The sequence below is a fragment of the Filicampus tigris genome, chromosome 9 (assembly GCF_054856515.1).
Source record: "Filicampus tigris isolate MCC_2025a chromosome 9, RoL_Ftig_1.0, whole genome shotgun sequence".
Lineage (NCBI taxonomy): Eukaryota > Metazoa > Chordata > Actinopteri > Syngnathiformes > Syngnathidae > Filicampus > Filicampus tigris.
Window position 1 is genome coordinate 8,263,147 of NC_141225.1, and position 14,354 is coordinate 8,277,500.

Below are 14,354 nucleotides of genomic sequence, written 5' to 3' on the forward strand. Positions count from 1 at the left end.
GCTAATGTTATGCGCTAACGTTAGCTTCAAAATAGTTAAAGCTAAATAGATGATTGAGTCATTCCAGTTTCACCGTCTTCAGAGTCAATTTTGGTTTGTAACATTTTCCAAACATTCCTTTTTTTTTTTGTATCTTTCTCTAATTTGGTCCAGCATCTTCAATAACTATAATTCTTTAACTACAAGGCGGTTTTCATAGAAGGCATCAGTGTATTTTTTTAATCCATTTTAAACATAACCTGTGTATCGTATTGATTGAAGAGTGTTTCCTTACATACTGTAAAATGCCAACTTTTGTTATTTTTACATGCTCTTGTCCATGTGTCATTATATCTTATGTGATTGTATTAGTGTAGTGATGGATTTACATAAGTCAAATTTTCAAACATCACTTGTCCTACTTGTCATCATTTTCAGTTATGTTTGCCAATCTTCATTAAAACATTTTTCTTACATACTGTGAGCTTTAAACATGTAATTTGTGTGTTTTTGTAAATCAGTAAAACAGCACAACTCTTTTGGAGAATTGCTGAAAGGGGTTGGAACAGTTTTAATGTACAGAACAAGTCGTTAACTGCTCACAGAGGAAGACACAAAAGGGTTCCCATAAAGATGAATGATAACATCCAGTGTTACACACAAGATTACGATGAGGGTAAGAAGAACAGAAATGCTGCGACAACAATTCCACAGAGTCATCGCATTTGTGTGATGTCAAATGGTGAAAGTGATGCTCCTTTGCATTGCATGCACCCGTTCTCCCACAAAATCATTTCAAATCCAGAAAATCATTTCAAATCCACAAAGCACCATTTTGTTACCAAAAACGAGTTCCGTTTTTTTTTTCCGTCCCCTTTTATTGTCCCTCCTGAGAGACCTACCATTATTGAAAAGGTAGTCCACAAAATGACACATGGAATGGAAGAGCTTTTGTTAAGCGTTCAGAGCTTTGGCTACATCTGTGAAGACCAGTCGACTGGGTCTCTGGGTGGTCCCCTGCGAGGTCCGTAGAGTCTGCAAGAGATAATCCATTATTTAAAAACATCCCATGTAGCCTTGAATCAAAATGTTCATGACTTGCTCTTTCATCCATTTCAAACACATTCATTTAATTCAGTTTAATTGCATTAGTTAGGGCAGAGGCTCTAAAACGTTTTGGGTCCTGGGGAGCAATTTTAGGATTACTTTATAGTCCCTGCCATAGGAATTAAAAAGTTGCCAATTTTCAAGAAAAATGTAAAAAGTGGTATAATACGGATTTAAATATCTTGAGGAAAAAAAACAGTAATTGCAATGTTATGAGAACAAAGTCATGTAAAACTGATCTAAAAGGTGTATTTTGTTGGGATTTTTTTATAAGCCATTTTATTAGAAAATAAATCAGATTTTTCCAAGAATTTAAAAGTTTAACTGGGGAAGAAGGTCCTATTTAACAATTGAATTCCAAAATTCAAAAATACAACTTTAAGTCTTGTAGTCTCTTAATCATTAGAACTACTCTCAAAAAAATATAACTTTTGTTGAAAAAAAAAAAACTTTAATTCTATAATAATACCCATTTTGTTCTCTAAAAAAATATTTATTCATGCAAGCATGTCAGATTTATTTGATGATACATCCGAATCGACCAAAGTTAAGGTAGGAGGAGGAATTGGTTTATTATGCAGTCCAGCTATAATATCACAGATGGGGCACGAGGAAGAGGTAGAAATGATGTATGCAGTGAAGATAAAGTATATGTGTGATGATTAGGATGATTTTATTTATGTTTTGTTAATAGAAAAAAACATGTTTATTATCCAACAAATGACAAATGATTTTGGGGGGGAGTAATGTGACACACAAGTGATACTTTACCATGTTTGCCTTTCATCATCATGCCTTTGTCAAAACTTAAAAGAAATACAAGACATGTAAGGTCAAACTTTAAAGCAAAGACGAGTTGCCTAAAATGGAGCACAACAGGGTGGTCTCAGAATAAAACATTATAAAATTAAAATAACACTAATAATGTTGAACAATGCTACGTACTTTAAACAATGCTACGTACTGTGGCCATAACAAAACAAACTCAAAACATTTTTGAAGGATGACAGTACAGTGGTGATGTGAAAGTCTTGCTTTGTTGTTTTGATGACGCATTTAATTATTTTATTTATAACAATTTAATTATAATAAATTACCTATTCTTGGCAGGCATGCTGGAGCCTATCCCTACAAACAAACATTCGCACTCACAGTTGCACCTAGGGGCAATTTAGAGTGTCCAATTAACCTACCATGCATGTTTTTGGAATGTGGAAGGAAATCGGAGTACCCGGAAAAATCCCACACAGGCACGGGGAGAACATGCAAACTCCACACAGGGAGGCCGGAGCCGAGATCGAATCCACGACCTCTGAACTGTGAGGCAGACGTGCTAACCAGTCGACCACCGTGCCGCCACTCTATTTTTTTAATAAAAGTGAAATTGTTATTATCTTTATATGTTTTTTGCAATAAATTTAATTTCTTGATGAGATATAAAATACTAAAAATTAGTACACTAATAATTTATCAAAATAATGAAATAACCAATTAGACAAAATGGATACCACAAATATTATCGGACAACATAATATAAATGCTCGGTGGGCCAGATAAAAGAACAGACCAAGCAGCAGTTTACGCACTCATAACTTTAGAGTCTTAAATTAACTCATAATTGTGAGGCAGCCACGCTCACCAGTACTCTACTACAGCTACAACTAAGAAATGAACCAGACACACCCAGGTTTGTTCAGTACAGCCTTGAGGGGGGTCTACTTAGTGTCATCATAGCGTTGCTGAAACAATGAAGCTAACAGTAGTGGAAGACTTTGGCAAACCACAGTGCATAAAATAGATTCACAGACATGCGTCTTTCAGGACACTTGGCTTACCTTGGCATTGGGACCGGCAAGTGTGCCATCACGGCCATGGTCCAGTAGTTCCTGTTCCAGCAGGTCATCCTGTTCTTCGGCCGGGTCAAAGTTGTACATGGGCATGAGCTGGTGCCTCAGCTTCTCCAAACTGCCACAGACAAGATAATGAGGAACATTTTAGATATGGTATGTTAATAGACAAATATAAGTGCAGGGGGACCTCGGATTATGGTTTTAAATTGCAGATGTGGTCGGGTGGGTGTTATTTGTGATGAAGTGCTGCCTCCACCAGTGAAAATACATTTGATGCTTGACAGTAACGGCTAATCTAACATACTGTATATATGTCTCCATACATACACACATATATATATATATATAGATATATATATATGTATGCTGTCTTCAATTGCCTCAGCGACTGAGGATGAGTAGAGAAGAGGGCTGTCTTGTTTTGTGTGAATAAAGCCAGTTAATCTAACACACGACGTGCTGATAACTGTACTGCTTCTCACTATAGTAGAACAGAGCAAAACACTCGCCCGTCAAATAATTTTAATCTAAAAATTTTAATTTTCATCTCATGAGGATTTATTGTCATAATAAAAAAATACAGTATATTACACATGAACAGTATGTTGAATGTATATATTCGTCTTGTATCATTCCATTCCAACAACAATTTACTGAGAAATATGGCATATTTTGGAGACAGTTCGAATCAATTTACAGAAAAATATGGCATATTTTGGAGAGTTCGAATTGCAATTAATTACGATTAATTATTTTTTAAGATGTGATTAACTCGATTAAAATGTTTAATAGTTTGACAGCCCTAGTGTATATTAAAATATATATATATATATATATATATATATATTATATATTATATACCGTACTGTATATATATATATATATATACTGTATACAGTATATAAACATGTAGCCATTATGTTAGCTGAATTCCATACTTATTTTTTTCAAATAAAAATAATTACCTATGCTAAGTCAAAAAAGGCCGTCTTTATTTTATATTTAATTAAAAAAGAAACCATTTTTAAATAAGTATTGGCAAAACAGGTGGTAAATTTTATGTTAAGCTCGGTTGTCGGCATCTGCTGAACATAACTACTAAAGTAACTGTAATCTAATTCAGCTACTTGTAAAGTAATCAGTAACTTCACAAAGGTACTTCTTCGAGGTAACTGTGGCGACACTCGTAGACGCTGGCTTTTATCCTCACACTCTGTCATAAACCGAGGTCTACCCGTGTAATACAACAGCTGAATTAAACATACCGCTTCCTTTTGCGAATATACAGCATCTATGAAGGAGAAAGATTGAACAAAGAGCATTAGAAACAAACACTTTCTGGTTATGTTAAAATAAAATCCATCCCAACAAAATGAACGTCTTACTAAAGCGAGTGCCAGGCCTATGAGTGTGATGATGCCAAAGGGCAGGAGCACCATTCCCATCCCCGAGCCCTCGATCACCGCCTCCGGGAATGTGGTGGTGGTGGTGTTGAAGCTGCTCTCGTTGGCTGGGATGGTGACAGTCACGACCGTCATCCTGGATGTGACGTTGTCTCGCAGTGTGCTCGAGGAGGCCGGCAGTGGGACTGTGGCGGCGGTTGGCGATAGAAACGTCGTTTTGGTTTCAAGCAGGGCCATGGTCAGCTGTTTCAACTGGATATTGTATATATAATTGATGATTTATATATTATGTGTGTGTTGTCTCATTGCTGATGTCGTTGTCTTCATGCTAGAAATGATCATGCCTTGCCCAAGTGATCTTGATGACGAGCTGCAACACAACAAACAACACTGTAATATATACCGGTATTCATTTTCTATTTGATTCAATTTTTGTAAACACTACCAGCTAGTCAATGCTTACAGCATGCTCCCAAAGGAAAATGAAATGGTTCAAGTTTCAGCTATTAAATGCGCTACAGTCAACAAGCATTGATGTGTGCTTCCTTTTTTTGAATGATCTGAATGAGCTTTTAAATGATCGAATGGCCAGTAACTAAGAGTCAAGCCACTCTATGAAGCCAAGGATGTATGACGTAACTCCTTTGAACTCATTTCCATGCTTTTCTGGGTTCTGTTCCAGATTTCAAATGTATTGTTAGACAGGATGGGCACATATGGTACACCTGTACATATGATTGTTACACTCTCGGGGAGAGTAAAACAAACCATGACTTACGTGGTTGCTGGCTTCACCCTTATTTGAGTTTTCGATTTATTTTACATACCACAGTAACATATGTTTGTCTTCAATTAACAAACCGCAAGCAGATCATTTAAATATGTGATGTAGGCTTAGAATGTTTCGCGTGACCGACAGACTTTTAAGTAGTTTTACTTTAAAAAGTTGCTCGACCACTCATTGGAGAAATCCTAAATAATTTGCACACTTTGCAAAGCCAACTTCAAATACCATATTAGCTCTACCTCTTTGGTGTATCGTTCAACCATTCTATTTTACAGGAAAAGAATAGTATTCAAGGATCAAAGAGAGCTATAAGAACAATCTTTGAATCAAAATATACTTTTATTTTTTGTCCACATGAATTCCAAGATTTTCCTCAAGTAGATATCGTAAGCTTTGTAAGAAATTTGTAACTGAAAAATACGATTAAGTGTGATCAATTATGGAAAATTTTGCAATTAGTTACAAAATTTTAATCGCTTGACAGCACTAAAATAAACATAAATCAGATTAGGGTGACAGGTGAGCTGGAGCCTACCCCATCCGAAATTTGGGTGGAGACGCCCACGGTTGTTAACCAGCAAATCAGTTTTCTTTACCACTTGTCTTCATCAGTACCGCAGATGATCTTGAGCCTATACTCGCTGACTTTTAGTGAGAAAAGCAGGATAAACTCTCTTGAGGTCAAGTTGTTGGATGTCTCAAGATTATGTTAAATAATATGGAGCAAATTTACATCAGATGATGTCATGGAAGAGTTAGGGTAGAGAGGACATATTCACTTACGACATCATCCTTAAGTCATAAAATTTCAGTAACAAACCTCTTAAGATGATGCCACATAGAATCAAACTGGGAAGCTCTCAATTAGATGGTCCTCTCGGAGGTTTTGGCAACAGGAGCTTTAAGCAAGAAAACAAAAGTTCTGAATCTCAACACAAGGAAGGAATGTGACCGATCAAAGGTTAACCACTTTATTTTTATCTATGTAATTGTATTTGTGCTCATTGTTGTGTTAGCCAAATTCAAATTTTGAATGTTAAGCTAAAGAAAGAAGAAACAAAGGTATGATCTTGAATTTTTTATTAGTGCGCTTGACAAGCAGAACCAGGTCATTTCTTTGTACTGAATAAAAGCAGTTCTATGCTTTCATGTCATTTCTTTTGATACCGATGCTGATACTGTAGTCATTGCACTGAGTTTTAACTGTTTGATGACCTAATACAGTGTCTGATGGTACCAAGCTGTAAATAAAGAGAAGCATCCATCTTAAAAAGTCTCGCCTGTTGATTGAGCCGAGGGACAGCTAAAATGATCCTGATATTTTCACTCCCCAATCTGCTTAGAAAACACAAGAATTAACGTTAAACCCGTTCAATATTTACGATTGCAAATCCCAAAGTGTTGGGTCTCCCATAGTGTGGCTGGCTGCCCTGTGGCTGAGTGGTGCCTCTCACAAGTACTATGACAAACACTTGGTTTGGGCCGAGAAGACTCGCTATTGTTGGTGGAGTCTCCTCAACAAATGCACACCAAACCACAGGATAATTACACATGATAATTAACTAAAAATTTGCGGTCCGTTTATCGCCGTCCGTTCATCCGCCAATTTGTCTGGCCGGACCAAATAGTAAGGTCTGTTTATCATTTTAAACGTGCTTCCATCCCCTGACCCCAAAAAAATAGTCATAGTCGAACAGATTGCGCACTGTTGAGGAGAGCTAGGACTGTATGGGAATTTGGCGGAGTTCACTGGAGCACCTCAGTATTACAAAATGGTCTGGTTTACATTTTTCCTCGTCATTCACTGTCATCAGGCAGGAGCAGTCGGGCCAAACGGCAAGCAAAAAAGAAAGAAAATGACCAAAATGCTTTACCTCTTCGATGCAGGCAGTGGCCGGCAAGAGATTGGGATTGTCATCTGTAACACCATATGGCCCCAATGAAATGTTTACTACATAATGAAGGTAAAAGGCTTGACCTTGCTGGTGTTAAACTGTTTTTTTGGACACCCGCACATGTTGACCCATCATTCACATTCACCCCTTTGTGTTTTTGGCTTCGGGAAACGAATTAAGAATATATCCTTCATACGCGGACGGTCATAGTATCTCGATAGCAGTGTTGACTCTGCATGTTTCTTTCTGAGATATGTATCGTTTATCGCCTGCACAATGGGTGTCCGTCCTAGGCAGATAGAGGGACTGGTCTGTCGGCTAGGCGGAATGCCTACCTCTGCTGATAAATGGGCATTTGCTGACTTTGATCACAAGTATGGGAAAATACTCCGATTTGGCTCGATTATTATGTGAACACCACACTCTAAAAGCATTAAAAATCTTTTAATATTTACGATCGTCTGCCCCAGACTGTTATGCAAGCAAATCTAGGCAGAGAATCTCTCACGACACCCCACTTTACAGGATAATTGCTGAGGATCATCTTTTAGAGACATGTGATACTTAGGTCTTTGCTGACTTTAATCGTAGGGTACACCCTACTTTAGTTGCTTTTTAGGGGGTAACAAGTCCAACCTAGATTTTGACATATGTAGTATGTTGTAGTGCCAGCAACGATGTGGTTGGTAGGTGATGTTGAGAGCAGGATGTGGGCAGCAAAAGGCTTAGGGGGGGAAGCATAACTAGCAGATACAAATCTTGAGGAATACGCAACGCCCGCCTAAACTGTAACTGTGGAGGAAATGTGCTTTAAAAGCTAGCTCAAATGCCAAACTGACAACCCTCCTCCCACACACAGACAGGTTCTGTTAATACCTACTGCCTCCAAGTTTTGGCACGTTGCATTTACTTTTAATTGGGGTTCTTTAGCATTAAATGGATTTCTCTAATCTAGTGATTTCCTTTGTTTTCATAATTTCACAAAGGGGGTCAGATGATCATCTCCCTCCTTTGTCCATCCCGTCTGCTTTTAATTGTGAACATGTGCACGCCAAGCAAAACGACCAATGAAACACAAATGCTGGTGAACATGCAACATCCTACTATGATGGGTGATGTTTTCATGTGTGAGGACTCCATGTTTCCCCGCGCCATGGCCAGAGGTGTACACGTACCTGGAGTGTATAACATGCTTGGATTCTCATTGGGAGAGGCGACATTGAAGTCAATGTCCGCCCCTCCTCCCTTCAGCAGTGCGGATCCCGCACAGCCTGTTTACATTGAATAGCAGCCATTTTCTCACAGGACGGGAGTCCCACGTTGACATAAGCCTGTCCCGGCAGCCTCCGTGGGGTCCCACACGTTGCCTCCGATGGCCTCCGAGGACCCCCCTCCCTTTGGTATTCTCTTTTTCTTGACACTCTTTTACACAAGAGAGAGGCTGATGGAAGGATGCTGCGAAGGGATCAGGGAAAACGCATTCCCGCCCTCCTCCATTTCCGGGAACACGATTGGTCTAACGGCTTGAAAATGTGAGCCGTGATTGGCTGGCTTGGCTGCTAGTCTGGTTTTGCAGGGATGAGGATGGGATTTAACGGCTCAGCGCACCAGATGCTGTCAGGCCCGTGTTTGTGACTGCATCCGGGTGGGAAAGGCCGAGACAGTTAACCCCATGGTGGCCTCCAAATGGCCTATTATCCAAACGACACTTTCTTTCGTGATGTTTAAGGCACTTTATTTACTTTATTTTTGAGAGGCACATACAGTATTTGTTAGAAGCATTGATATTATCAGAATCACTCCATCGTCATGAAAATGTATCACGACAATGATTATCTGAGGTGTTATTGTGAGTGGCCAAAGATTTTGCACACATACAGTATCAATACTATGATAAGTCTCTTAAGATGTGTCTCCTTTATTTTATGGGCTAACTGTCGCTTTAAGAAACCCTCAGAGGTTTTCTCTTGCAGACGTACATTTATTTTTCATTACTTTTATCATACTAGTGTTTTATGTGTGTACGTGTATGTTGTCAAGCTTAACACATCCACCCTATCATAGTGAAATATCAGTTGATATAAAAAGCTTTCAGATATTCTAAATATATTTGTTAAACAGTAGGCAGTCCGACTAACTGAATTATGTTGGCTAAGTGAAGGTCCACCAAGTGCTCATAAAATCCTATGGTTAGCAAATAATGTCCACCCTGTCATTAGCCATTGGTCAGCAAGCACACACGCTATGCTGTTTGTATTTACATTGTTTGCTTGCAGTTAGTTCATAAGAAAATGTGGATGCTTGACTAAAATGCATTTCTAAGAGCATAGCATCTACTTAATACAGTAAATGCAACATTTATTGGAAAAGCTCAGATTTCTGGGGTGCAATCGGAAGGTCTCAAAGGCACTGACTCATACAGTGATTCAAGCATATTTTCTCCCATGTTCTTTAATGGCTTCTTCAGCTCATTTTAATCGTGGCGCCCATCAACATTGCTACAAATTCGGCAGAAAGTAAGTGACAAATTTGCTTCGAAATAATATTTGTCTTGAAATATTAACGTGTGAATGAATGTACATTAACACGTTTTTCTCTTTTTCATATATTTCATATGTTATTCTTACTTTAGTGTATTAGAGTCAATGTATCCCGTTGCTTCTCTGTCAAAAAAAGACTTTAAAAGCAGCTGCAGAAGGCACATTTGGTAAAATACTGTCACCTAGTGGTCCATGTGGAGATTTGCAGTTGTCAGCAAGGCACCGTCAGGGGCATAAAGCATGCGTACTAACATTCCTTACATTCCATTTCTTAACCCATCACCAGCTCCTGCTTGAAATTGTTCCATCTGTGCTATAGTTGTTGCCTGTAAGTCTAACTTACACAAATGACATGACAGCTTCAGAAAACAGGTGAGCCGTGATTAGTCGTTACCGCAACGGTGATGTCATTTTTAGTTGACAGAAAGTGGCAAAATGGCCGCTCCTGAGATGGCTAAAACAGAAGGATTTTGCTTCTTAACTCATATTCCACAAATGCACTAAGAATCAGAATGCCGTGTTTTGACTATTGGAGGCACAGATAACATATTATTGTCAGGAAAATTTGGGGGATGACTTCCCTTTAAAGTAAGTGATGCTTGTACAGTGCCTTGCCAAAGTATTCACCCCCCTTGACATTTTTCGTGTTTTGTTGCCTCACAGCCTGCAATTAAAATGAATTGTTGGAGGGTTTGCATCATTTAATTTACAGAACATCCCCACAACTTTGAAGATGTGATGTTTATTGCGAAGCAAACAGCAAATAGGACAAAATAACAGCAAACATCATTGTGCATACGTACTCACCCCAGTATCCCCCAGTATTGAATTGATGGGATGTGTTGGGTGTGCACCAGACATAGCATTTTCCTTAATGGCCAAAAAGTTCAATTTTAGTCTCATCTGACAAGAGCACCTTCCTTCTTACATTTTGAGAGTCTCCCACATACCTTTGTGCAAAGTTAAAACGTGCCTTCTTATTTTAGCTGAAAATAAAGGCTTTCTTCTGGCCTTCTATAATGCCCAGCTCTGTGGAGTGTACGGCTGATTGTGGTCTTATCGACACATGCTCCAGCCTGTGCTGTGGAACTCTGGAGCTCCTTCAGGGTTACCTGTGATGCCTCTTTCATTAATGCCCTCCTTGCCCCCGGTCTGTGAGTTTTGGTAGGCGGCCCTCTCTTGGCAGGTTTGTTGTGGTGCTATGTTCTTTGCATTTGATGATGATGGCTTTGAAGGTGCTCCTGGGGATCATCAAAGATTCTGATATTTTATTATAACCCAACCCAGACTTGAACTTCTCAACAACGTTGTCTCTGACTTGTTTGGAGAGTTCTTTGGTCTTCATAGTAGTGTTTGGTTAGCGGTGTCTCTTCATTGGGTGTAGCAGACTCTGGGGCCTTTCAGAGGAGGTGTATATATACTGACAGATCATGTGACACTTAGATTGCACACAGGTGGACTTTGTTTCACTATTATATGTGACTTCTGAAGGTAATTGGTTGAACCAGAGTATTTCAGGGGCTCCACAACAAAGGGGGTGAATACATGTGCAAATAGCAATTTTCTGTTTTTTTTATTTTTTAAATTTCTTTATGTAAATATTTCTCATTTCACTTCAAACCTTAAGACTATTTTGTGCAGATCCCTCACATAAAATTCTGATTTAGATATCATTTAAATTCGAGGTTGTAATGTAACATAATTAGGTAAAAGGCCAAGAGCGGTGAATACTTTTACAATACTGTATGCATGCATTTTAAACACCACATTAAAGGAGAATTAAACCCAAGATGTCAAAATGATCTACTAAATTTCATATGTTCATCATTCAAATTGGTATTATACCTTATACTGCTTTCATATACTGTACCGTTGTGCACTAACATCAACAAAAGAGAATCGACCACGCCAAAATCACGTTCAATCGCTAATTTAATATGCTGTCATATAAATGGCTGGCTGTCAGATTGTGCTTACACTGGCCAGTGCCTTTAATAATTTCCAACGACAAATATTTATGGTTATGTCATCTTCCCAATTTATTTTTCAAAGGTCCTAGAGCCGCGAGTGATGCTAAGATGTTTAATAGAAGGAAATGAATCTGCATGCACTTACCCTTGTGGCTGACAGAGTTCAGTGCACCAAAGTATTACAGTGATCCATTTTTATAAAACAGGCTAGACAAATGTATCTAACCTAACTATTTTTACTCACAAAAAAAAAATTCCAGACTCTCAGTCATGAAGCGACAATTATGCCATGCAGGAAGAGGTGGAGTTTACAACACTTCTCACACAGTGGGTTGTGCAAGTGCGTTAACAAATGTATACAGTACAGTTTTATTTGTATACCGCATTTCACAACAGCTAGAGCTGTAACAAAGCACTTTACATACAAAAAACAAAATAGCCATAATACAACAAGTGGAATCAATAAATTAACATAAAACATTACTATAGACAAAGAAAAGAAAAGAGCCAATATTTCAGGTCTCTGGTCGGATGAAAAGCCAGAGAATAGAAAGGTGTCTTCAACCGGGTTTTGAAAGTGGACAGAGGGGGCTTGCCTAACATCTAACAGGAGCCATTCCATCGGTGTAATGTGTTCCATCTTCCGAGCTCCAATTAGTAGGCGGGCAACAGCATTTTGGACCAACTGGAGACGTTTGAGAGAGGATTGGCTGACTCGAAAATAAAGTGCATTGCATTAATCCAGCCGAGATGTAACAAAGTCATGGATGACTGTTTCTATGTGCTGATGGGAAAGGAGGGGCTTTATCTTAGCCAGGTGTCTAAGGTGAAAGAAGCTGGACTTTACAACAGCACTGATTTGCTGGTCCAATTTAAGATCACTGTCCATTTTAAAACCCAAATTTAAGACTGTTGGCTTTAGATATGAAGCCAGGGGGCACAGGTCAACGAGGCCACACAGCACCAGGTCGGGTGAGGTCTCTGCCAGGAACTGTCATATTGTCAGGGTATTGCGAGCAGGCATGTGAAGGAGCCACAACTCATGCATTTTCTCAAGCACTGAATGGAGCAAACACATTAGGATCTGTTTGTAGACCTTTGTAGATCTTCTGGCCCAAATTGTTGGGGGAAAACTCATTTTTGGGGTTTGACATCATTTTTGCTACACATTATCTGTTAATTATTTATCAAGCAAAACAAAACGACTTTAAGTATATTTTTTATTAGACAAAACTTTAGCTTTAAAATGAGTCAGACTACGTTGTGTTCAGACTTTCGTACACATTTCTATTACACAAGCACCGCTGGAAGGGAACTCCGTTGTAAACCGAGGACACTCTGTAAACTGTAGTGTCCAAGTACATTTGGACGTAACAATAGTTAGAGTTAAAACAACTTATTGGTGGGTTTATGGAAATAAAAACGGTGCTCATGTTCCTCAAGAAGTGTTATGTCAGACTTTTAGTTATACACAGGCACCACCGGTGGCGGCTGATTGCTTTGCTTGCTGCAGCGTGGGGTTTCCCAGCGATGACTGCAGGGTCACCGCGCCCATCTCGACGTTCGATGGCCGGATTCGAGTGCTTCATCATCTGCAAAGGGCACGCGTTCTACTCGGCATAGTGGCGGGGAGGACGGTATGTTGTAGTGGTGAACTGGTGCTAAGAAACTTTGAATCTTCGCCTTTTTTTGGTCTGCCTTTGTTCTGTGCAAGGCTTGTGGGTGTGATTCCCCCCCCTCTTTTCTTCCTCCTCCCTCCCTCATCTCCGGTTGGTCGACTGTTGGGCTCACTGCTTCCTCGGCAAAGCGACGCTAGCTGGGGCTGGCTAGTTCTTGAGCTAGTGGTGGGGGCTCTTCGCTGATTTTCGTGGGCTCGTCTCTTTCCCCGGTCAATGCAAAAAAACACATTGACTCAGGTAAGGTGAAAAAGAGTGACTGTATTGCTATTTTGATTACCCCCTAATCATCTTGCGTGGGGTTGAGTAGTGTGGCCGAATTAAGCCGCTCGGGGGTGGGGTAGCGCTAGCTTTAGCCTATTAGCCATTAAGTCAGCTTCTGTTTCAACATAAGCGCCCAAAAGTAGTTACAAAGACCAACGGGACCCATATAATCAATGTGTATACGCGTAAACGAGTGGAGATTTCACATTTTCCAGAATGAGGTGTACCGTTAACCAGCCGTGGCTCGGTGTCACCCATGGCCGAACCGAGGACTCTACTCTCCGGCCTCCCACCCCTCCTCACAGCCCCTGATAAGCTCTACAAGAATAATCCAAAATTCAGAGTGAGACCTACCGTACAATGTTCAGTATTCAAAACTCACGTTGTTTGCTTACAAATGCAGTGATTTGTGTGCGCGCGCATGTGTACGTATACAGTATTTAAAATATATATATGTACTGCTGGCGACGATCGGACCGCGTTGTGTTCGTGTTAAGTAGAAATAATATATGTTGCCCAATTTCTTGTACTGATTTGGTGGTAGTAGCTGCTATTTACGAGTACAGTGTATACGTGCAGAAATCGGAGCGTTATGTATCACTGGAGATTCTTCGAGGCGTAATGAATGTGAGTTGCAGCGTTAACACCCTTTTTTGTGTTCGAAGTTAGCATCTCGTCTGCAGCTCTGCGCTTTTAAACTCGGATATAAGTACAAGTATTTTCTAACTAAAAATGTTAGACGAGAAATACGAGCTCGTGTGCCCTGTTTGGTGGAAGGCAAAGGCAGGGCCGTATTCGCCGCCCAGCCCGACCGACCTTGCACATTTAGAATAGACCCGCAAATAAGCACCACGACTGTCGTAATTGAATCAAACGGACGCCG

General features: G+C 39.7%; 2 protein-coding genes across 9 annotated transcripts in view; one reads left to right on the forward strand and one right to left on the reverse strand.

The window, feature by feature from the left end:
• Positions 1-530: 530 nt before the first annotated feature.
• Positions 531-8,573, reverse strand: c9h3orf18 (chromosome 9 C3orf18 homolog). 5 transcript variants are annotated; one of them, XM_086039960.1, is made up of 7 exons: positions 8,197-8,573; positions 5,947-6,025; positions 4,684-4,709; positions 4,322-4,591; positions 4,202-4,227; positions 2,922-3,051; positions 531-1,014 (listed from the first exon to the last, which is right to left on the reverse strand). In XM_086039960.1, the coding sequence occupies exons 4-7, from the start codon at positions 4,574-4,576 to the stop codon at positions 934-936; spliced, it is 492 nt and encodes a 163-aa protein (XP_085896086.1). In that variant the 5' UTR covers positions 4,577-4,591; positions 4,684-4,709; positions 5,947-6,025; positions 8,197-8,573; the 3' UTR covers positions 531-933. The 5 variants fall into 5 exon arrangements, with proteins under 5 accessions (XP_085896086.1, XP_085896084.1, XP_085896085.1 ...); XM_086039958.1 differs by having other exon boundaries at positions 4,322-4,709; positions 8,197-8,568; XM_086039959.1 differs by lacking the exon at positions 5,947-6,025 and having other exon boundaries at positions 4,322-4,709; positions 8,197-8,568.
• A 4,433-nt stretch (positions 8,574-13,006) lies between these two features.
• Positions 13,007-14,354, forward strand: part of gnb1b (guanine nucleotide binding protein (G protein), beta polypeptide 1b) — an 18,772-nt gene continuing 17,424 nt past the window's right edge. The window contains exons 1-2 of one of the 4 annotated variants that reach the window (XM_086039952.1): positions 13,011-13,168; positions 13,339-13,447. The gene's annotated coding sequence lies outside the window, so the exon portion shown is untranslated. The other 3 variants (XM_086039953.1, XM_086039949.1, XM_086039955.1) reach the window with 3 other exon arrangements.

Excerpts from the sequence above, each read along its gene's own strand:
- c9h3orf18 (XM_086039960.1), bottom strand. The coding sequence starts at position 4,576 with ATGGCCCTGCTTGAAACCAAAACGACGTTTCTATCGCCAACCGCCGCC. Across the intron at positions 4,228-4,321 it reads TAGGCCTGGCACTCGCTTTA|ATGCTGTATATTCGCAAAAG; the intron begins GTAAGACGTTCA and ends TCTCCTTCATAG. Across the intron at positions 1,015-2,921 it reads TTGCCGGTCCCAATGCCAAG|ACTCTACGGACCTCGCAGGG; the intron begins GTAAGCCAAGTG and ends TATCTCTTGCAG.